This window comes from Vombatus ursinus, unplaced genomic scaffold, assembly GCF_900497805.2.
Source record: "Vombatus ursinus unplaced genomic scaffold, bare-nosed wombat genome assembly UNPS02014171.1, whole genome shotgun sequence".
In the NCBI taxonomy this organism is placed as follows: Eukaryota; Metazoa; Chordata; class Mammalia; order Diprotodontia; family Vombatidae; genus Vombatus; species Vombatus ursinus.
Genome location: NW_020953949.1, coordinates 2,591,782 through 2,615,513, shown reverse-complemented (window position 1 = coordinate 2,615,513; position 23,732 = coordinate 2,591,782). Strand labels below are relative to the sequence as shown.

At 40.0% G+C, this 23,732-nt stretch overlaps 1 protein-coding gene across 2 annotated transcripts in view; it reads right to left on the bottom strand.

Annotated features, from left to right (window-relative positions):
* The window catches only part of PRKCB (protein kinase C beta), a 623,945-nt gene that overhangs the window by 102,647 nt on the left and 497,566 nt on the right, over positions 1-23,732 (bottom strand). For both annotated transcript variants that reach the window (XM_027859746.1, XM_027859745.1), the window contains exons 14-15: positions 23,344-23,424; positions 21,729-21,836 (exon numbers count right to left, since the gene is read on the bottom strand). In XM_027859746.1, the coding sequence (XP_027715547.1) occupies positions 21,729-21,836; positions 23,344-23,424 (189 nt within the window). The remainder of the gene's footprint in view (positions 1-21,728; positions 21,837-23,343; positions 23,425-23,732) is intronic.

Sequence of the window (23,732 nt, the reverse complement as noted above, 5' to 3'; positions counted from 1 at the left end):
TGATGGAATATTACTGTGCTATAAGAAATGATGAGTAGGTTGATTTCACAAATACTTGGGAAGACTTACATGAACTGATGCAAAGTGAAGTGAGCAGAACCAGGAGAATGTTATACACATTACAGCAATGTTGTAATGATGATCAACTGTGAAAGGCTTAGCTATCTGATCAATACAACGATCAGAGACAATTCTGAAGGACTTATGATGAAAAATGCTATCCACTTCCAGAGAGAGATATGATGAACTCTCAGCATATTTTTTTTCACTTTCTTTTTTTCTTTTGCTTTTCTTTTTGCAACTTGGCTAATATGGAAATATGTTTTACATGATTTCACATGTGTAATTAATGTCACATTGCTTGCCTTCTTAATGGAGGGAGGAAGGGTGGAGGAGAATTTGAAACTTAAAATTTTTAAAAAGAATGTTAAAATAAATGATAAATTCATTTAAAACAACAACAATAATAATAGCTTCAATATTTGCAAAGCATATTACAAATGTCATCTCATGTTATCTTCACAACAACCCCAGGAAGTATTATCCCCATTTTACAGATGAAGAAACTGAAGCTGAAAAACATCAAGTGACTTGCCCAGGGTCACACAACTAGTAAGTGCCTGGGGCTGGATTTGAACTCAGGTCTTTCGGACTCCAGGTCCAGTACTTTATCCACTGTGCTGCCCAATTTTCTCATGCTGTGTATGGTATTTCCTCCGCTACAACATGGGCTCAAGGGCAGGAAATGTTTCCATTTTTTCTTTTTGTCCTCAGTTCTTATCATAATGCCTAAAACACAGTCCTCAGTTCTTATCATAACGCCTAAAATAGTAGTAAGTGCTGGACTGTTTGATGATCTATGTATGGTCAATCATTTTACAGAGAAAGAACCTGAGAACTACGGACTTGACCAAGATCACAAAATAAGTTGAGGAATTTATAAGCCTGGCCTCCTCATTGTCAGTCCAGTGCTCTTTTCTCATTAGAGCCAACTGGGATATTGGCCAATTCCTTCTCTCCATAAGCACTTCTAATTTTTTTCATTCGCCTTGAAGTACATAGAAATGATTTTATTTTTTTAATTTAAAGAGAAAACTGTAGTCTCTAACTACATTTTACTGCTACATTTCATGTCTCTTAATTAACAAGCTGAAAACTGATTTAACCACCAGATGTATGATTTCACAAGATTAAAGATTTAGAGGTAGAAGGCACCTTCAAGGTCATCAAATGCAATGCCCTAATTTTCTGGTTGAGGGAAGTGTGCCTCAAAGAGATTTTAGGACTTGGTAAATATCTGAAGAAGGATTTGAACTCAGGTCTTCCTGGCTCCAAGTACAATGTTCTATCCACTAATCCCCCTAAGCGTTCCTCATTTCACAACACATGACAATTTTGGGGGGAGGAGGTGTTTTGTGCTTGTTTTTTGTTTTGAAGTAAATAATAATCTTGGTAACACTGATAAGCAATAGTTTGATGCTACAGTAATAGAAGCCAGTGATGTTAAGGTTTGGGAAACTATGCCCTTAGGCCCTAGTGGCCTCTGGCTGTATGATTTGGCCCCAGTAGGAATGTTTGCTACAAGTTCTAGAGTAGTGTTTGAGCCCCTAGGAAGCTGAAGCCATGCAAATACTCCCTAGGTTTGTTTTGGCGGGATGTGGTATGATCCAAATTACACCTGTGACTTTATACTGTGCACATACTCTACATTTAATTATATGTGCACATGCTGTTTCCTTGCAGCAGAACAAAAGCTCCTAGAGAGCAGGAACTATTTTGTTTCTTGTTCTTTTCTTTCCAGGGCCTAGCATTGTGCATGGAGCATTAAGTGCATGGCATTTAATAAATTCTTGTTGAATTGAATCACACTGTAGATCACAATCCCTCTTCTGTCATATGTACTTCAGTCTCTTAAGCTGGTCACACGGTACTTTAGGAGAGAGTCCAATGACAGGAACAAAGGACCAACTTATTTGCTTTGTCTCTGATTTCTTTTCCCATTCATTCTCTGACCCTGGAGATGCTGATCACCTTAGTATATAGTGACCTCATATATATGAGCAGTGAATTGAGTATCCCATGACTTTAGAGCAAGGAGTTCTTAATATTTGTGTCATGGACCACTTTGACAGTCTGGTAAAGCGTATGGACCCATTCTTGGATTCATGTTTTTAAATGCATAAAACAAAATATGTAGGATTACAAAGGAAACCAATTAAAGTGAAATCAAGTTATACTTTTTCCCCATTTAACTTCTTGAACATCCTGAAATCTATTCATGGACCCCAGGTTAAGAACCCTTGCTTTAGGGGATGTGGAAAGAAAATCATGTCTTACTTGAACAAAAAGTCATCTGACCTAATTTGACAAAATATTTTCCCAGACTCCTTGCTTCAGTATGTTTCATCATATTTCCTAGGTCCTCTGCAAAGTGATCTCCCACACTGTTACGGCATCCCTAGAATTATACGGTCTGACGGGATGAAAGGAAGCTTAGAATCACCAAATCCAATCTCTGTACCTCATGTACCATTCCTGTGTCTAACCTCAGTCAAAAGGGATTTGCTCCTAATATGAACTACTGTAGTAAAATCACAAATTTCTGTGTGCCTCAGTTTCCTCAACTGTAAAATGGGGGTAATAATAACACCTACTTTCTAGGGCTGTAGTGAAGATTAAGTGAGATAATATTTGTAAAGCACTTAGTATGGTACTGGCACATAAATGCTTGCTTGTTTCCTTCTTTTCCTTCCCTCTTTCTATCCCTCTTTCTTTTCCTTCCTTCCCTTTCTTTCCTTCCTTCCCTTTCCCTCCTCTTTCCTTCCTTCCTTCGTCCCTTCTTCCCTTTCTTCTTTCTCTCCTCCTTTTCTCCCTCCCTCTCCTCTTCTTTTCCTTCTTTCCATATTGCAAGGCAGTGGAGTCCAAAGAAAAGAACACTGAATTTGGGGGTTATAGGAGCTAGGTTCAAATCCTGTTTCTTTCCTTTACTAATTGTGTATGTTCTCGGGCAAGTAACTTCATTACTCTAGGTCTCAGTATCGTCATCTATAAAATGCAGCTTTTGGACTAAATGACCTCTAAGGGTCCTTCTGACTCTAGCTGTATAATCCCAGTGAATTATGAATTCATAAAACATTCCTCTCTTTTGGAACTGTGACATTCTGGCTTGTATTCTAGGTATCTGAATACATGCTAAATCTTCCCTGCTCTACTATAAGCTTTCCTTGGTAACTGAGACCATGTCTTACCCATCTTCATTTCCTCCACAGGACTGACCACAAGGCTGTGCCCAGAGCAGGTCCTCAATACAGAGCTATTGAATCTACTCATTTCTTCTGTCAGCCTTTGCTGCAGGATTCTAGCAGAGTCTTATTATTAATATTTAGCTATGCCAGTGGCTCTGGTTTTTAATATCCTCCCTCGCTTCTTTTTCAAATTTCACAGTTAATAGCCCTTTCTGTCACTGTCTTAGTCATTTCTCTTTTCTCCCTCCCCTCAATACTTGATGAGACACTCTCAGCTATCATTTGCTAGAATGGCCTTCATAAGCTCCCTGGAACCCAGCTGTGAGAGGGACCATCACACTCAGAAATACTTCTCTTCTTGCACCCTGATGGAATACTTTCATCTTTACTCTTGCTGACATTTCCAGAGTTCTTGACAGTTTACAAAGTGTTTCACATCCCTTATCTCATTTGAGCTTCCTAACAACCCACTGGGATAGGTAATGTCAGCATTATTATGATTTAGAAATAAGGAAACTGAGGCTCAGAAGGCTGCAGTGACTCATGCCTGGTGTCTCTCGGGTGGTTAGTGACAGAGCTGTGACATATACACATGTATATTGTGTAAATATATATGTAACAAACACATTTGTGTGTGTGTGTATATTTACATATGTAGGTCTTCTGATTCCAAGTTAAACTTTCCTTCTATTGTACCTTTCATATTTTCACATTATTTTATCTCATTCATGCCCACCTAGTACCTTCACCTATGGATCACAAGTTTAATGGTATTTGTTAATTATAATGACCAAACTCCACACTTAGAAGAGTTGAGAAAATGCACCTCCTTTCCTTCCTCGCAGAAGTGGGGGACTATAGGTATGGAATATTGCATATACTATCTGACATGTTCGTAGATTTTGCTAACTGACTTTTTTTTTCCAAATTCCCTTTAAATGTTTCCTACAAATAATGGCTCAGTGGGTAAAGGGAGGGATATATTTGGAAATAATTGTGATGTTAAAAAAAAGCATCAAGAAAAAGTAAAATAAACATTTTTAGTACTAGCCCTACTTCCAAGGGTGTTGTGAGAGTCAAATGAGATATATGTAAGGTATTTTGCAAACCTTAAAGTACTATATAAATAGCAGTTATTATTATTATTGTTGTTTTTACTACTGTTATTATTATTATTATTAATAGCCACCAGTCACCAGGCCTCCAGTCTGGTGATGATGAGCAATATGATGGTAAATTTTTAACAATCAGGGCTTTTAGGAGAAAAAAAAAGCCTGCAATAAACTTTTCAGTTAAATCTGCATTATTAATACTTTTAAATCTAGAAGATCAGCAAAAAAAAACCCAACAAAAACATCAGGCTCTGATTTATAGCACTGCTGATTTCTGAGGTGCAAACGCTCACACCAATAATTTAACAATCAGATCTCTCAAGTAGGTTAGTAACAGAAGTGTGGGAAAGGGGTGAGGGTAGCAACACTGAAGTCAGAGGATCTAGGTTCAAATCCTTCCTTTGATACTACTATGGGCCTCTAGGTGGAGTAGTGGATAGAACACTGGACCTGGAGTCAGGAAGACTCATCTTCGTGAGTTCAAATCTGGCCTCAGATACTTACTAGCTGTGTGACCCGGGATAAGTCACTTCGCCTTGTTTGCCTCAGTTTCCTTACCTATAAAATGAGCTGGAGAAGGAAAAAGGAAAAGCACTCTAGCGTCTTTGCCAAGAAAACCCCAAATGGGGTCACAAAGAGTCAGACACAACTCAAAAATGACTGAACAAGAATGACAACTTGTGTGACCTTGGACAAACTACCGAACCTCTATGATTCTTAGTCTTAACATCTGTAAACTGAAGGTTGCCGGACTGGATGACTCCTGAGGTCTCTTTTAGTTCTTTCTCTATGGCTTATGACCTTTCCCAGCCTCCGAATCAATTCAAGTATTTCTCGAGCATCAACTAACTACGCTCCCAGTTTTCCACTAGCCTCTGAGGAATGCAAAATACAGTTCAAGTCACAATCCCTGCCTTCAGGATGCTTATAGTTAATAAGAGAAACAATAGAAATGACCTACGAAGCCACCATTAGGGGCAGATAGTTCAAAGAATAACGGATCTGTAATTAAGTCCACATTCCAGATCTAGTTCTGTCATTTACTGGCTGTATCATTTGAGGCCACTCAGCTAACATCGTTGGCCCTTAGCTTCCTCACCCAAGATAAAGGAGTTGATCTAGAGGTCCCTCTGAGGTCCCTTTCCTCTTGAGATCTGTGATCCAGACCCTGTGACTTGCTGGCCATACGGATTCAGGCGAGCCACTTAACCTCTTTCTGAGCCTCTGCAGTCCTTATCTGCAAAATGGGCTTGATACCTCTTACCCTACCTACCACACAGGGTTATTGTGGGGATGTGATGAAATGAAGTGCATGAAAGTACTATATGGACCTCAAAGCACTATACAAAAGTTAGGTGTTGTAATTGCCAATATCATTCTTCCACTAAAGTCGCCCTTTGCATCGTCCCTACAATGGAGGGGTGGCTTTGGGGGCTGCTAGGCTACTCCAGCAGATCTCAGTCTTTAGCAGGTCCATACAAGCTGGAAAGGCTTTGAGGATGGGTCTGGCAATGGACTGGATGTCTGTTGTCAAAGGAGCTAAGTGTGAAGAAGGACGGCCAATGGGGGCTGTGCTTTTGTCATCCCAGCAGCTCATGGAAGTTTCTGTTAAGGAGTCGAGAAGGCTTGTGATCTACATTAGTGAAAGGAGAACTATCTTGGTAAAGACATTTTGGTCACTGCATGAGATGGTAGTGGCAACCAGACAAAAAAATCTCTAGGCAATAGATGGAAATATAGGACTGCAAATTAGGGGAGAGGCCAGGACTGGAGATTTAAATAATTAGAGCCACCTGTACATAGAAAATACCCATAGCCATGAGAATGGATCAGCTTTCTGAAGCACAGCGTACAACTCTTGCCTCTGACAATTACTGGCTGTGTGACTACGGACAGATCACTTAACTTCAGTTTTTTCATCTATTAAATGGGGACAATTATACTCACAGTACCTGCCTCATAGGGTTGTTGTGAGGATCAAATGAAAAAATGCATGTAAATTATTCTGTTAATTTTAAATCACCTTATTGTCAGTTATTATTATTAAAAAAAACTGAGTTCTGGATTCTGAGGCCTGGCATAAGTCCCCTATCAACATGAAGGAAGAAGAACCAAAAAGTGGTATAGAGAGAGAAAAAGGAAGAGGGAGAGAGAAGCTGAGTGGGGGGGGGAGAAGACAAGGGAGAGATAGGGAGAAGGGGTCAGGGAATAGGAGAGAGAAGGAGAAAGAAAGAAAGAAATGGGGGAGGGAAATATGGAGGAAGGGAGAGGGAGAAGAAAAGGGGAAGAGGGAGGGATAGAGGAAGAATAAGAGAGAAGGAAGAAGATGGGGAGGTAAAGAGAAGGAGTGAATAAACAGAAATATGGGAAGAGAAGCAGGATCACATAGTGTTACAGAAAACAAGGAAGAAGCGGTGATTTCAACAAGGGGGCTGTCAGAAGTTTCAAATGCTATGGTAAGGTCAGGGAAAATAACAATGAAGGAAAGGCAACCAAGTTTGCAAGAAAGAGGTCACTAGTGACCTTTGTGAGCAGTTTCAGGACAGTGATGAGGAGGAAAGCCATATTGCCGGGGGTTGAGGAAGGAACCATGGTAAGGCAGCAGGTGTCAACCCACTTGTTCAAAATGTTGGGTCGTGAAAAAGAAAGAAATAGGACAAAATAGGCCATAAGGACTAACTTCATTTCTCTATTTTTGTGGAGTTTCTAGATTTGCAGTTTTGGGAGATGCTGCAAATGTTGGGTCTATCGGGATTTCTGCATGGCCTCAGAAATCTTTTCTATCCTTGTGGGGAAGGTAGCAGAAGGATAGCCCTAAGGTGGACTCATAGCTGTTTGGAAAACTATTTTGAGTGCTAATTTACTATTCTAATCAGGAATTTGAGGGAAGGGGGTCTCTTGAGGCATGATACATATCTTTAGCCTTGGTCTCTTCAACCCTGATAAGATGGCTTAGACAAAAGCCTAAATGTCATACTTAACAAATTTTCAGGTTACACAGAACTGTATGTGGGAATCCAATTCCATGAATGACAGAATAAGGATACGAAGAGATTATTACTACCATGAATGATGAGTTGATATCAACTGTCTGAATTGTAATAGAATTAAATAGAAATCATTTAGGTCCTAAAAAATCTACAGTACAATTAAAAATGAAGAAAATTAGACTTAATAATAAATCACATGAAAAATACCTAAAGGTATTATTAGACTAAGGCAGGGGTGGGCTGGAGAGACATCTTATTGGCTCATGAAAGTTGATTGTTAAATCTACAGTGTGAGCTTTTATACCTGGAAAATCAGCAAATTCTATAAATCAGGGCTTGATTTATTGTTTTGTTTATTGATTAGGCTTAAGAAAGTGATGGAGAAAATGTTACTAAAGTAGATTAAACTTAAACATGTGTCATGTGCACACTGCCCCTACCTACCCTGCCCTCCCCCCCAAACTGGTTGTCAAACATTTACCAACATACCTCTGTTATAAGGTCAATATGGGTCAAAAGTAAGACATAAGTGCATCCCCCTTTCAAGACAATTAGTGCTATTAGGTTTATCAAATAGAGACATAGTATCTAGAACATGGGAGGTGATAATTTTAAACTGCCAATCCACTCTGTAAGGCAAATCCTTACAGAAACAAGCCCATCTCCTCATCTAGAGAACTGCATACAGTTCTGGGTATGACACTTTAAGAGATGAAGTGAGAAAAATAATTTTGTCCAGAGGAGAGCAAGTAGGATGGTGAAGGGCATGGGAAATATGAGGATCATTTTAAGGAAACAGAAATATGTAACGTGGAATAGGGAAGAGACAGGAATGGGGAAATGGGAATATGGCTGTTACTTTCAAGAATTTGAAGGGTCAATAAATTTAAAAAGGATTGGGTTTGTTCTTTGTGGTTTCAGAAGGCAGAATGAAATGTTTACAGAATAAATTAATTAGGACCAATTAGTGATTTCTTCATAGAGACAGATTTCAGTACAATGTAAGGAAAAAACTTTCAATTTTTTTTCATATTTTTATAATGCTTTAAGCTTTACCAGGCATTTTCCTTACAACAAATGTATGATGTAGAGAGTCAAAATATTTTTATGTCCATTTAACAGATGAGGACACTGACTTGCCACAGTTGATGTTAGCTATGGTATCTGAATCCAAGTCCACTGCTTTTTCAAAACACCACTCTCATCTCTAATGAAAGTTGGGAAAACTGTGAAGGAGGCAAAGTTTGCCTCTAACAATCCCACCTCTCTTCCATTCATCCTCTTTCAGCACTACCTTACTAGCCCTAAGTAAGTATGGCCTCAAGATGAGTATTTTGCATGGCCAGGAATATCAGCTTGAATCAAAGGGCTGAATGTCTTAAGCCAATGTAATGTAATATACACATTATAATTATGTGTTGCTAGTTTATCCTTCTACTTTAATAAAGGAACAACAACAACAATACTAGCTAGCATTTATATAGTGTTTTGTTGTGGTTCCGTCTTGTTTAGTAGTGTCCGACTCTTCATGGCCCCATTTGAGGTTTTCTTGGCAAAGAAACTGGAGTAGTTTACCAGTTCCTTTTCCAGCTCATTTTACAGATGAGGAAACTGAGGTGAACAGGGTTAAGTGACTTACCCAGGGTCACATAGCTGGTAAGTGTCTGAGGCCAGGTTTGAACTCAGGAAGATGAATTTTCCTGATTCCAAGCCTGGTGCTTTCTCCACTGTGACACCTAGCTCCCCCATATAGTGCTTTAAGGTCTGCAAATTGCCTTACAAATATCTAATTTCCCCCTGCTATTATTATCTCCATTTCATAGGTAAGGAGACAGAAAAAAATAGAAGTTAACTGACTTGCCCAGGATCACACAGCTAGTCTGAGGCAGGATTTGAACTTAAGAATTGTTGACTCCAAGTACAACACTCTCCCCACTGCATCACTTAGTCATTCATAAGCCTATCTCTTAGAATTGCCTAACCACGAAATGGGACACCATGGGAAATAGTGAGTGCCCCATTCTTTACATCAAGCAAATGTTGGACCACCATTTGTTGGGGATATTATAAATGGAATTCTGTTCCTAATATGGATTGGACTAGATGATCTTTGACATTCCAACTCTAAGAATCTGTGATTCCATGATTCTAATAAACAACATGATTCCAATAAACAACCTATTCTGAAGTATGGTTTTATGACTTCAGTGCTGAAGATTTCATTTCTTTACATGTGACAAATCCTTTTTCAGCTACAATCTGTAACAGTGACCAACTCTGTGTTATAGATGCCCGAGCCCCAGTGAAGTGTCTATTTTCTTCAAGCAATCTGTGCTATATCAGATTCTAAGAAGGCTAACAAAGGGAAATGGGCCCTTGTAGTTGCTGTCAGAGGATTTGACCTATATTTGCTTTCATTCTCATTACCATGGAGGCACAATCTGTTATTGAAAACTAAGGCCTGATAAAACCAATGGACTGTTCCTCCTGACGTCAGAAAATTTGTATTGAGTATGTGTGTTACAGAAAACAAATTTGCTTTTATTGTGGTGGTAGAGCAATGACAAATTTACCTTTGCATATGTAGTTTACAATCTCACTGGAGAGACAAGACATACATACATATATACATACATATATGAAAAAGTACAACATAGAAGGCAATGTATAGATGCTAAAGTCATAGAACCATATAGATTTAGAGCTAGAAGAGATCTCAGAGATCATCTACACCAAAGGTGTCAAACTCAAATAGAAACAGGGACCACTAAGTACTACATAAGGATCCCCATGGACACATATTGACTTAGAAAACCATATATTAACATTATCTATACCTAATTGAGTGTGTATGTTATTCCCTTCTTAAGCCAATTCCGACTACGTTCTATCAAATTTTAATTTTGTTAAATATTTCCCAATTATATTTTGATCTGTTTGGGCCCCACATTCAGCCTGTTAGCCACATGTCTAACACCTCTGATTTAGACCAGCCCCTTTCATTTTATAGATGAGGAAAATAAGGCTTAAAGAGGTAAATGTCTTGCCTAAGGTCACACAAGGAGTAAGAGAAAGGACGCCTGGACTTGAATCTAAGTTCTCTGACTCTAAATCCCATCTCTTTCCATTGCACCATGATGCTTACAGGGATAAAGTCAATCACAGAATGATAAGAGCTGGAGAGGACCTTAGAGCATAGAATGTTAGAGCTAGGAAGGAAATGAGAATGCAGATAATTAGGGCTGAGACAGTAGAGACCACAAATTCATAAATTATAGGGGTACTGAATTAGAGCTGGAAGTGACCTTTGTTGTTATTCTTCAGTCATTTTCAGTCATATATTCAACTTATTATAAGCCCTTTTGGGTTTTTGGTTTCTTTTTTGGCAAAGATACTGGAGTGGTTTGCTATTTCCTTCTCAAGTTCCTTTTACAGATGAAGAAACTGAGGTAAACAGGGTTAAGTGACTTGCCCAGGGTCACACAGCCAGTAAGTGTCCGAGATCAGATTTGAACTCAGGTGGATGAGTCTTCCTGACTTCCAGCCTGGCATTCTATCCACTGCCCCATGTAGCTGCCTAGAAATGACTTAAGAAGTCATCAAAAACAGCCCCCCTTATTTTATAGATTAGACACTGAGGCCTAGAGATCTTAAGTGACTTGCTCAGGGTCTCACAGCTAATAAATTCTCTGAGGTGGAATTAGAACCCAGGTCTTTCTGATTCTGAGTCCAGTACTCCTTCCACTATAGCCTCCTATCTCTCAAAGTCAAACTCCCTTGTTTGATAGATGAGAGGGGAAATTATGTCCAAGGTCACAGAGTTAGGGATTGCATTGGCAGCATACCAATCTCTATAAATCAAAGCTAGGATGAGGCTGTTTATAACCAGTGACAGCTTTATCTTTGGGCCTGGAGACTATTGGCTGGAGTATAGTAATGAGAGGTGAGGGTGGGGTCCACTGGGGATGAGAGGAGGGAGGGAGGGAGATTTAATAAGAAGCCTTTGCAGCACTTCTGGAAGGGTAATGACATGATCAAAATGGTGCTTGAGAAGCATGATTCTTATTTCAATGCATAGGATGGACTGAAATGGGGGAGATATTGAAGTGAGGGAGACCAAGGAAAGAAGAGGGCCACAATAATACAAGCCCTTGATAGGCTGTGACTAGAGAACAGAGAATCAATCAATATATCAAGTCTTTATTGAGTACTACTCCATGCAAGGGCATTGGGAGATCTATGGATAGGGCAGAAGATACAGCTCCCTTCCCTTAATGAGCTCACCTGGTAGTTGGGAGATGAGAGAAAGAGAGAGAGAGAGAAGGCAGGAAGGCAGAAAGAAAGAGAAAGGAAGGAAAGAAGGAAAGGAAGGAAGAAAAGAAAGAAAGGAAGTTTTGAGTATAGAAGAATAGCAAAAAATGACTAAAGATTAGAATCAGAAAGATCTCACCTTGGAGGAAGAGCTGTAATGGGGGGGGGAAAAACAAAAACAAAACTAGAGGTGGAATCAGAAGGCTTGGGTTTGAATCCTAGCCTATTTACAACCTGTGTTACCTTGAACAAATCATTTCCCCTCTCTGGCCTTATTTTCCTCATCTGTAAAAAGAGGGATTTGGACTGTATGAACTAGATAAGGTCCCCTTTAGTTATTAGTCCTGTGATCCTGGGAGGGGATTCTTAAGCTTGGGTTTAAAGGATTCCTGGAATCCAGAGAGACAGAGAGGAATAAGAGCAGATATTGCGAGTGGAGGGTATGATTAATTAAAATGATCATTTTAATACTCAGGTACCTCCTACCATTTTATTAGGAAACTGATCTTAACAAAATCCCACAAATTCCCCTATGGAGAACAAAAAGAGTCCTGACCTGCTTAGGGCAGAGGATTTCTATTGGGAAGTGGTGGGAGGTAAGGATAGAATATCATGTCCTGTTTAGGGTATTATCCTGTAAAAGACATTGACAAAGTGGAAACCATTCTGAGGAGGCTGTCCAGTATGGTGATACATCCACCCAAAGAGTTTTAAAGGAGTGAGGGATGTTTAGCCCAGAGAAAAGAAAAGTTGCGGGGAGAGGGAAGGGTAAGATAGCTGACTTCAAGTATTTCAAAGTCCATTGTACAGAAGGAGGATTAAAGGATTCTGGGTAGCTTGGAGACAGTGGAACTAGGAAGGAAGATACAGAACAGCAAGTTTGGCTGCAATAGAAGGAAAAACTTTCTGACAACTACAACCATCTCAAAGTGGAATGGGCTGTCTCAGAAGGTAGTAAGTTCCCCTTCACAAGGAATTTTCTAGAGAACGTCAGATGATTTGTTTTGGGATTTGATAGAAAGGATCTTTGTTCAGCTATGACTTAGACTTGATGACCTCATAGATGTTTTTCAAGTTTGATATCTTATAATTATGAAAAGGGTCACGTGGGGTTGGGTTTTGAGTCACTCAATAAACATTTCTAGGTACCAGGCACTATTCTAAGAGCTGGGGATACAAAGAAAGGAAAAAACAGTCCCCGCTCTGGAGAAGCTCAGAGTCTCATGGGGGAAACAATATGCAAACAACTATGTACCAAATTCTATGATGTGGTGATTTGGTTAACCTCTTCAAAGCTCTGATGAACTCTACTCTATTATTGATCATCTTGGCTTCCATTGTTCCATAATGAAAAATACTTTTGATGAAAGGTACATGGACTAAGGAGGACAGACTTTAGAGGCAAGGTTCAATCTCTCTCCATGCTAGGGTATGTCTGGCAAAGTGAGGGAAGCCACACGTGGGATAAACTTGAAATAACCAACACAGGGAAGATGCTAAAAGTAAATGGGATTAGGAAAAAGTTTCTATTAAAGGTGGGATTTTAGCTGGGACTTGAAGGAAGCCAGGAAAGCCAGGTGGCAGATTTGAATGCTGAGCAAAGGAGTTTATGCTCTTCCTCATGCTTCATCACGCTCTGGTACCACTGAAGTGTTCTTAGAGATGACCTTTCCCTCTTTTAGACCAACGTGGTCTCGTTCTGAGGATGGATAGCATGATGGTCTGAAATATCTACTTTCTCTACCTTAGTCTTTTCTGACTCTTATTTCAACAGTCCTCTTCTCAATGAGATCTTTCACTTTTTCATCCCCATGAGAGAAGTTATGTATAGTGCTTTGTAAATTTTAAAGTGCTATATAGGGATGGGGGGAGGGGTGAGATGGGGTGAAAATTTGGAACTCAAAATCTTGAGGAAGTAAATGTTGAAAACTATAAATAAATTTAATTAATAAAAAAGAATAATCAGACTACCTAAAAGCTACAATAAAAAAAGAATCATGATGCAAAAAAAAGTGTTATATAAAAAGCAGGTATTATTATTATCTCAAACAGTAAAGATTTCCAGAGTAGGATGAATGTGCAGGTCTGCCTTTGGGTGCAGCAAATCAAAAGAACAAAAACAAGATAAGAATTCATCTGAAAAAGATGGAGGTGAGGAGGAGTTGGAGGGTTGTGGACTAAAGCTCAGTATGCGGGCAGCTAAGTGGTGCAGTGGATAGAGTACTGGCCCTTTAGTCAGGAGGACTTGAGTTCAAATCTAGCCTCAGACCCTGGACACTTACTAGCTTTGTGACCTTGGGCAAGTCGCTTAATCCCAATTGCCTCACCTCCAAAAAATTAATAAATAAAAAGCTCAATATGGGTGAACATTATGGCATGAAAACAAAAGAACATCTTAGAAGTATTAGTAGACACAGTGTCCAGAGTAAGATAGTTTCTGCCTTACTCTGCCTTGGCCAGACTCAATATTTTAATATAGATATTTAATATAGATATTGACAAACTGTAATATATCCAAAGAGGGTGACCAGTGAGGAGTTTTAGACTCATGTCATATGAGGATTGGTTGAAAGAACTGAGAGGTTAAGCCTGGGGAGAAGACTCATGGGTGGGGAAGGGACATGGCAGTTGTTTTCAAATATTTAAAAGGTTTCCATATGGAAGAAAGTTTAGACATATTCTGTTTAACTCCACAGTACAGAACTAGATAGCCTTAAGAGGTGTCTTTCACCTCTGATATCCTATCATTATGAATATTTGGGGTGGAATTGGGCTTTGATTCTGCTTAGCTTCACAGGTCCAGTAGGTTTTAAGGGGGGGGGCAAATGTTAGCTTAATACAAGGAAGAAATTCTTGACCATGAAAGCTATCCCAAAATGGAATAAATTGCTTCTTGAGTCAGTCACTAAGTATTTATTAAGCATTATGTGCCAGATAGTGAGTTCCCCATCACTGGAAGTATTCAAGCAGAGGCTGAATAACTGTTTGTTTGGGATGTTGTAGTTAGGACTTCTACTCAGGTATGAGCTCATTTAGATAACCTGAAATTCTATGATGGGGTGATTTGGTTAACCTCTTCAAAGCTCTGATGAACTCCACTCTATTAATGATCATCTTGGCTTCCATTTTTCCATAATGGAAATGACGCTTTGATGACTTCTTTTTAGGTAAGAAAAATACTTTTGATGAAATGTACGTGGACTAAGGAGGACAGACTTCAGAGGCAGGGTTCAATCTCTCTCCCCGCTGGGGTACGTCTGGCAAAGTGAGGGAAGTCATCCTAGCAACATCCAACAGCTGTTTCTATCACGTTCTCATCTCTGCCCATATACAGCCTTCAGGTCCAGACAGATGTGACAGAAATGATGCAGACAGCTAGATGTAATCACTGTTCCCATCGCTAATCACTCACCAGAGTTATTCCCCAGGGCGCATGGTGAATAACAATGCGTTCTGCTATACTGTTAACCATCTCTCCTTCTTCATTTAGAACCAGGCTTTAAAAAAATAGTAGGGATCTGGCCCAAGCTTTCCCCTTAAACCCCAACCTCTCCCACTTGTCCCCTAAGTCTCAATGAAAAAAAGATGGCTCAGTTCACTTTGAATGTTGTGAATTCTAAAGGAATACAGTCACACTTCATCATATGTGTTTTCTGTAGATGAAATTGACTGCTAGTTGACCTGGAAAAAAATTAACTTCTCCATGACCCATTTAAAAACTAGAGCCCTTCAGCAGACTGGCCTGGCCAGGGGCAAAATGGAGGAGTTGGCAATGTTTGCTTTTAGTTTTCTACCTCCCCCGGCAGAATATATTGAAAAGACCTATTTTCAGGTCTTGAATTCAGAAGATTGGCTATGCTATTTCTTACCTGCATGACCATCTTGAGCAAGTCACTTCAGCCTACTAAACCTCAGCTTCCTCGTTAGTAAAATGGGTGGTTTGGACTAGATGAGTTGAGGTTACTTCCACTTTCAGTATTCTATGATTCTTTCAGCTTATTTCTATTCTGTTATAGACCCTCCCCTGCCCCCTCCAAAATTTTCCCTCAGGAACTTCATGCAATCCTCTCACAATCTCAGGGCTCCCTACTGTAATGCCTTTGCCTTAGTGCTTTCCTATTGCTACAATGCTCCATGATCCAAATCTCCCCTTGGTCCAACCATTCAAATCCCTTAAATGCCCTTCTCCTACTTATTTGTAAAAAGGAAGGCAAGATAAGACTAAATCATACTAAAGCATTAATGACTGATAGCTCAGTGAGTTAACACATATAGGAGTAAATATTTTGTTCATAAAGATCTCTTAATAAATGTTACACTGTCTTAAAGTGAATTTACCATTTCCATTAGAAAACTTTACCTTTCTTCTTAACTTTTCTAGTATTCTATTGGTGATGCTACTATTTCCCTGGGCCCCCAGGCTGAAAACCTTGGTATCATCTGAGGAAGTATTATAGTATTGTGGAAAGAATGAGTACTGGACATGGAGTCAATAGAGAACTGGATTGGAATCCTGCCCATGACACTTAAAAGCTGTGTGGCCATGAATAAGCCATTTGACCTGAGCCTCAGTTGATTCACCTGTAAAGTGGGGATAATACCTACAATTCATACCTCTCAGGGGTGTTTTGAGGATCAAATGAAAATGTCTGTAAAATGCTTTGCAATATTTTTTTTAAACAAGGTAGTCAGGGTTAAGTGACTTGCCCAGGGTCACATAGCTAGTAAGTGTCAAGAGTGAGACCAGATTTGAACTCAGGTCTCCCTGACTCCAGGGCTGGTGTTCTGTTCATTGCACCACCTAGTTGCTCCAATGCTTTGCAATCTTAAAGTACTATGCAAATATCAGCTATTATTATCTTTAACTTTCCCTTCTTTTTCTCTAAGCAGTTGTTGAATCCTTTTAGTTCTATCCCCAAGCATCATGTCTCCTATCTATCTCCTTTCCATTCACACTACCTAACTACCTGAGGGCTCAGGTCCACCTCACCTTCTATTGCCTGGACTACTGCAATAGCTTCTTAACCCGCCACCCTGCTTCCTGTCTACCTCCTTTGCAAGCTAGTCTTTTTCCCCCAATTCGTAGAATAAAACAAGCATTTCTGTATATATAAATAATAAAACACGGTATAATAAAAAAGATGATTGCACATGAAACTGCAAATGCATTATATACAACTTGCTATTCCTTTTAAATGACTATTATAAATACCCAAATTAACTACAGAGGACATATTAAGGAAGATACTATCTGCATCCAGAGAAAGAACTGATAAATAGAAGCTTGTATAGAATGATTTTTACATATAAATGGTAGCCATCTCTGGTGGGGAGGGGGGAAGAAAAAGAAAAAAAAAAGAGAAATTTACATGCAAGCTATTCTTCAACACAATCCAAGTAGCTTTCTTAGTAACTGATTATGTCACTGGCTTGCTCAAAGACCTTAAGTGACTCTCTACTGACTCCAGAATAAAACACAATCCTGGCATTGTATTTTATTGATTGTATTCACACAAGGCGCTATAAGATTTATCAATAGCTCCAACTTACCTTTGCAGTCTTATTTCTTATTACTCTTCTTCATGTATTTTGTGGTGTCTTAGTTAATAGGACTGTTAGCTATTCTTTTGATCTCAATCTGCCTTTCCCAGGCTTCCAAATATTCTCCTGGAATATCCCTATCCCTGGAACACATTCTCCTTCACATCCCTGCTTTTTGAAATTTTTTTCTTCCTTTTAAGGTCACTTTCAAGGTATATCCTCCAATGTTCCTAAAGGAAAATGATTTCTTCCTCCTTAACTTCTTCACTGTATTTAACCTACATCGTTCCTTTGATTGCCTCGTATCATAATTGTTTGTGTACAAGTCATAATCCTTCCATTAAACTTTAAGTTTCTTGAAGGTAAGGACAATGGTGGGTTTTGCATCTGTGTCCTCAACTCTGATCATCATGCCACACATATGTAGGAGCTTAGTAAAATGCTTATTGAATTTAATCAGATTACTGTTGAACTGACCAAAGGGACAGTTGGGAAATTCACTGAAGCAAAAGTATAAATGTCTAATGGTAGAATTTCAGGCCCTGTGGTAGGGCAATGAGAGAGACATTTTGGGGATCACAGGCGTGCCCTGAATTCCTCATCTCCCACCACACAGATGCTTATTGATTCTGTCTGGTCATAAGATTAGCCTAGGCCAGCTTTCCTATTCTAAGGAACCCGCAAGCTTTAACAGTCTGATTCCACACTTTTCTGCAGCTTTCTGGCTTTTGAACTTACACACAAGCACAAAATGTTAACACTAATTGATTAAATACTGAGCTGTGGCTCCCCAGGAACTTTTGCTGCTTGGCTTCTGACATACACTGCCCACTTTTATAGGGAATTTGCCCTTTTCCACAGAACAGAGCATTTAAAAATGTTAATGCTGAATATAAGGAAAGTTTTCTAACACTGAGATAAATGTGATTTTTTTCTAGTCTTTCTTGGCTTAAAATGTCTAATAGGACAGGGCTGGGAGGGAGAAACTGTCCTTGGTTTTACATAAGTGATAACTATCCCTATACTCTTCCTGGTGTTATCTGGATCCAGAGTAGGGATTATACTTTCTCTTCCTTTTTGAAGGCCCCCCTCCCTCACATGTACCCCATGCCCTGTGTGTATGCTCAGTAAGTGTGGCTGGATGCTCGACTATATCCCTAAGTTTCTAAGGCCAGAACTTAGTCAGGGAACTTGGCCATTTGATGAATTTACATTGCCTGGGTACCATGTTTTCCTGACCCACCGGGAAGGAGCTATATGGAACTTCCCTGTAGAAACCTCAAGGATCATTTTACTGCCTACCTGTTCACCTTGGTTTGCACTGAGAGTTAATTATAACAGAAGCATTTGTTACATTCAATTCATCTGGTTATTTTAGCACATAGATCTTTAAGATGAAGTAGTGGAAAGATCACTGGATTTAAAGGTAAAGAATGTGGGCAGCTGAGTGGTGCAATGGATAGAGTGCTGGGCCTGGAGTCAGGAAGAACTAAGTTCAAATTTAGCCTCAGACACTAAAGGAAGGTTCCCAAACTATTAGGTGCCGAGGGGACATAAGCTTAGCTGGAGCCAGGTGTGGGAATGTTTTGAGAGGCACATAGGGGAACCTATTGGCCCTTTTGCATGAATTATAAGATTGCTGTGCCCCTAAGCCATAGTTGGGAAGCTAGGCTGGGCAGTGGATAAAGCACTGGGCCTGGAGTCAGGAAGACTCATCCTCCTGAGTTCAAATCTGATCTTAGACACTTTCTAGCTGTGAGACCCTGGGCAAGTCACTTAACCTCATCTGCCTCAGTTCCTAATCCATAAAATGAGCTGGAGAAGGAAATGGCAAACCACTCCAGGACCTTTGCCCAGAAAACCCCATATGGGATCACGAAGAGTCAGACATGACTGAAAAATGAAGGAGCAACAACAGTAGGGGTTCAAATCTAGGCAATGCTTACTTACGTGTCATTTGAGGCAACTTAACCCTTCTGGGCTTTGGTTTCCTCATTAATAAGATGGGGGAAGGGGAAGTTGGATGAGATAATCTCCACGATTTCTTCCAGTTCTAAGTTCTATAACCCTCCAACAACAAATGGCCATCCCTCTGCTAGATCTGGGCTGGCAGAGCTCTGGACGAATCTCTTCTCTTTCCTATGCTAAGCCAACTCACCATAGGCATTGGCATAGAAAAAAGCTGGGGGAAAAATAAAACTTAAAAAGGAATCTTCATCTCTTATAAACTCCTCAAATAATTCTGAGCAGGCCACCCTGAAGACATGGAGAAGGGGGCTAGCCCCAATCAGAACAAGCTGGCTCCATTTGGCAAGAGAAGTAACATCAAATCCAGAGCCCAAGAGAATTGGAAATGGGACATCTGGTGCTATATCAACACAAAGCTCATTACGGGACATTAGAAGTAGGCATTGGGTTAGAGCGGGAATAGGGAAAAAGATTGAACTATGTATACAGTTCTGGAATAAAAGAATTAATGGAGATGAGCGTCAACTCAATTCAGGTATTATGAAGTGCCTACTATGTGCAGAATACATATACCGGGATATACTCTGGATAAAACATATGCTTAATTCCAGACAAGCTTAATGAATTGGATTTCTGTTGGCTTGCAGAGGCTCACTGGGTCAGGTCAATAAATATTAGCATAGCAAGAAAGACAGTATTGTAATGTGGGCACAGAAAGATACAGATGGGACCACAATAGGAAATGGCCTGTGATTTTTCCACCTATTCTGGGGCTACAGTGAACAACTGGGATGAGTTTGCATCCGCACTTCCACCCGGGGGCTGTAGTAACTGAGGTATTAAAGGGAAGGGAGCAGAGAGAATAACATTTCCAGGCTGATACAATTCTGTAGTTTTCAGAGTGAGGGCAAAGTGAGGAAGAAGCCAGGTGAGACTTTTAAGTGTGGCTAGGCAGCAAAATTCATGATGTTTGTTGGACTGAACTGTATTCCTCTTACCTGCTTTTATGTGCTAAAAAAAACAAAAAAACTCTTCTTTCTAAAAACTCCCTCTAGGACAGATTCTTAACCTTATTTATATGATATATCTCTTTGACAGTCTGTTGAAGGATATGGACCCATTTTAGAATAATGTTCTTAAATGAATAAAATAGAACCCATTGGATTACAAAGAGAACCATTTACATTGAAACAAAGATGTAATCTTTCCCCCATTCAAATTTACAAAACCCCTGAAGTATATCCACAAATCTTTTAGGGGTCTATGGTCCTCAGGTCAGTGAAGTGCTGCACTAGGAATTGTAGGGTATGTATGTGTATGTGTGTGTATGTGTGTGTGTGCGCACATGTATGTGTGTGTATCCTTGGTGTGTTGTGTCTGTGGCTCACAAAAGCACAAAGTTATAGCATTATGATCAAGAAAGGAACTCAGAGGTCATCTATAATGTAGTCATAATTATAGATAAGGAAACTGAGACCAAGAGAGGTAAAAAAAAGTGAGCCAATCAGGTAACAGGTGACAGAATTGTGTCAGTCACTGTCTTGTGGTTGGACTTTCCTATACATTAAGGTTTAAATGTGAAGGAGCACCTTCTAGGATACTCTGTGAGTCACTTGTCCACTCCTGAGAAGTATGCCCCCCAGGGTACCCAATATAAGAATAATGTGCTGCCCATGACACTGGGTTTCAATTTTAGGTAGAGAACTTAATGGAGGCAGGCTTTTCTTCTACACAGCTTTTGTCTGAAATGGTCTTGAATGAATGCTAGACATTGCACTTCAAATTTGACAAACAGTCCTGGGACCAGTACTGGTGAGCTGGGAGTTGAGGGTTGGTGAAAGCTGTACTTTTCCCCTAGGATTCTAAGGCAAGAGCTTAGTGGGAAAGCTTGGCCACTTTTTTGCTCTGTACTGCCTGGGTACTATGTTATCTTGAGCCATTGGGGGTGCAGAGCACTATGTGGAGTCTCTTTGTCCATTCTAGGGCTTCTCGTGGAAAGGGGCCAATTCTCACATCTTTAACTCTTACTCCCATCAAGTATTCTAGCCTATGACAAGAGAAATCTGAAGGGGACAAGACCAAATGCCTTCTCCATAGCTTAGAATCCCCATGCAGTTTCTGGAACCACTTAAATCTCAAAAAGAACTTGAAGAGCTGGTTTAATCTACTTCACACCCATAGGAACTCAAACAGAGTCTCTACTACCTAATAATTACAAATGGCTCATTTATAAACCAGAACTTGTCTCAAACTGAGAGGGCCTTTTATAGGAAGGATTATATGTTTTAGGATTATAGTATGATCAATTTAGAAATGGAAGTAACCAAAGAGGCCATCTAGTCCAACACTTTCACTTTATAGGAGAGGAACTGAGGCTCACAGGGGTTAAAGGACTTGACTTAGGTCACACAGGTAGCAAGTAGCACAGCCAGGATTTGAACTCAGTCCCTCTGACTCCAAATTCAGTGCTCTTTGCATGCGATATAGCAACAACTCTCTTCCCTCCACTTTGCCCATCCCTCAAGCGCACATAGCTGATCCAAATTCAAGTATTTCCTTACCCCTTTGCAGATGGCCACAGCTTCCTTTGACATAGACTTGGGATAGGCCACATTGTGCTCCATGATAGACTGGAAAAGTTCATCTTCATCTTCTCCTTCAAAAGGAGCCTGTTGTACGGAAGGTTAGAAAAGCAGGGACAAAGAATTAGTAAGGAAGGAGGCTTTTGGAAGGAATCCTCCTTTGAGGATTCTGGGGGTAACCAGTATGTCAGATGAAATTATTCCAATTTTTAATGTGGTTGGCATATTGACTATACCCCTTCTTAGTGTCTTGCTTTTCTCTTGGCTGGGGGAAGGAAAGTTAGATAATGAGGGGGTAAAAAGGAAGGCGAGTGGAGCAACAAATGCCTGCTAGAAATCAAGGGATATCATGGTTGGCAGAAAATCTACCCAGTTCTATAGAACAGGCAAATGAACTAGATTCAGATGAGGGGGAGGGAGAATATTCTAGGTTAGAAAATGACATTCTCTGCCATCTTTATAATGACCAAACCTGGTCCCTAAGAATATAATGAGAAAATGCACCTCATTCCCTTCTTTGCAGAGGTGGAAGGCTACGTGTGCAGAGCTTGTAGTTATTTGGTTAATTTGGCTGAACTGTCTTTTCTCCCTTCTTTGCTATGAGAGGTGGTTCGTTGGATATCAGATGGGAGAAAGATACATTGGGAAATTAAAGTCACATAAAAACAATATATCAAGTGATTTCTTTTTAGAGAAATCCATTCTCTGGTAAAGGCTGCGAGGATACTAAATGCCAAGGTATAGGATTCCAGAGGATTGTGAGCCATAGAATAACTTAGAGAGTTTAGGCACCATCCAAGATAGAATTGTCATGCATGCTTCTAATAACCTTACTTTGGGTTATTCATTTTGAATTATAATAAATCCTAGATACAATATAACATAACATAATACAACAATGATATATGATATATTTTAAGATAATAATTATGATATAATAAATTCTGGAAAATCTAATCCTGAGGTCTGGAGGGTGCAGCAGACAAGGAGAGAACTGGATGTCCCAGTTAAGATGGTATCAGCAACGTAAGGGGGAAAGGTAATAAAGAAAGAAGGGAAGCAAATTTCTGAACTTGGAAAGCCAAACTGGCTCGGAGACTTTAAAGAACAGGAGGCTTGAATTGAGGGTTAGAGGTCAGGTTACTATTTTCAAAAGTAGTAAAGGAGAAAGCTATGGGACTCAGTGCAAGGTCCCCTGAATTGGTTCTAGGAGGGAGTCAGAATCCCTAAGAAAATGGCTCAGCTCAGCAAGCCTCAAGTCTAAGGTTGGACCTGATACATCTCCCTCCATACAACTGCTCTTCATCTGGGATATTGGCTCATCCTCAGTAATGTGTCTTTTCCTCCTTGGGACCCTCTCAGTACTAAGCAGGCAGAGAGTGGACTGGGGTGTGTGGCCAAGGAGGAAGAGGATGACAGGACAGCTGTGATCCAAAGCTAGATGTTTTGAGCTTGGCTGCCCACCAGGTCAATTCCCTGTCTTTTGCACGGTATAAACAACCTGACGGGATACCTATTAGCACATGGACTATTGGTGAAACACACAGACCAGGAGGAAAGCAAGTCCCGCATGAGTCACTTAAAATTCAATTACCTGGCCAGCCAACATTTCATACAGCAGCACTCCAAATGCCCACCAATCTACCGACTTCCCGTAAGGTTGATAGGCAATTATCTGGAAAACACAAAATGTGTCATCAGGATTATGAGCAGATTTCTGTCTCTCTGGGCAATACCACAAGCTAAGTCCATTAATGATAAAGACCTGGACCCAGGATACGTGCTACATTTAACTCATGCACATCTTTAAAGATACCCAATCCCTTTCACAATGCCACGTACCAAGATTGTGTTGGCAGTTAGGAAAGAACATGAAGTTGTTAGGTCTTTCCCTCTTCCTTAAACTAAAGTAAGGGTAAGAAATTTGGATGACCTGGCAAAGACCCTTAGACCCCAATCTTGTCCTGTTCTCTCCCACCTCCT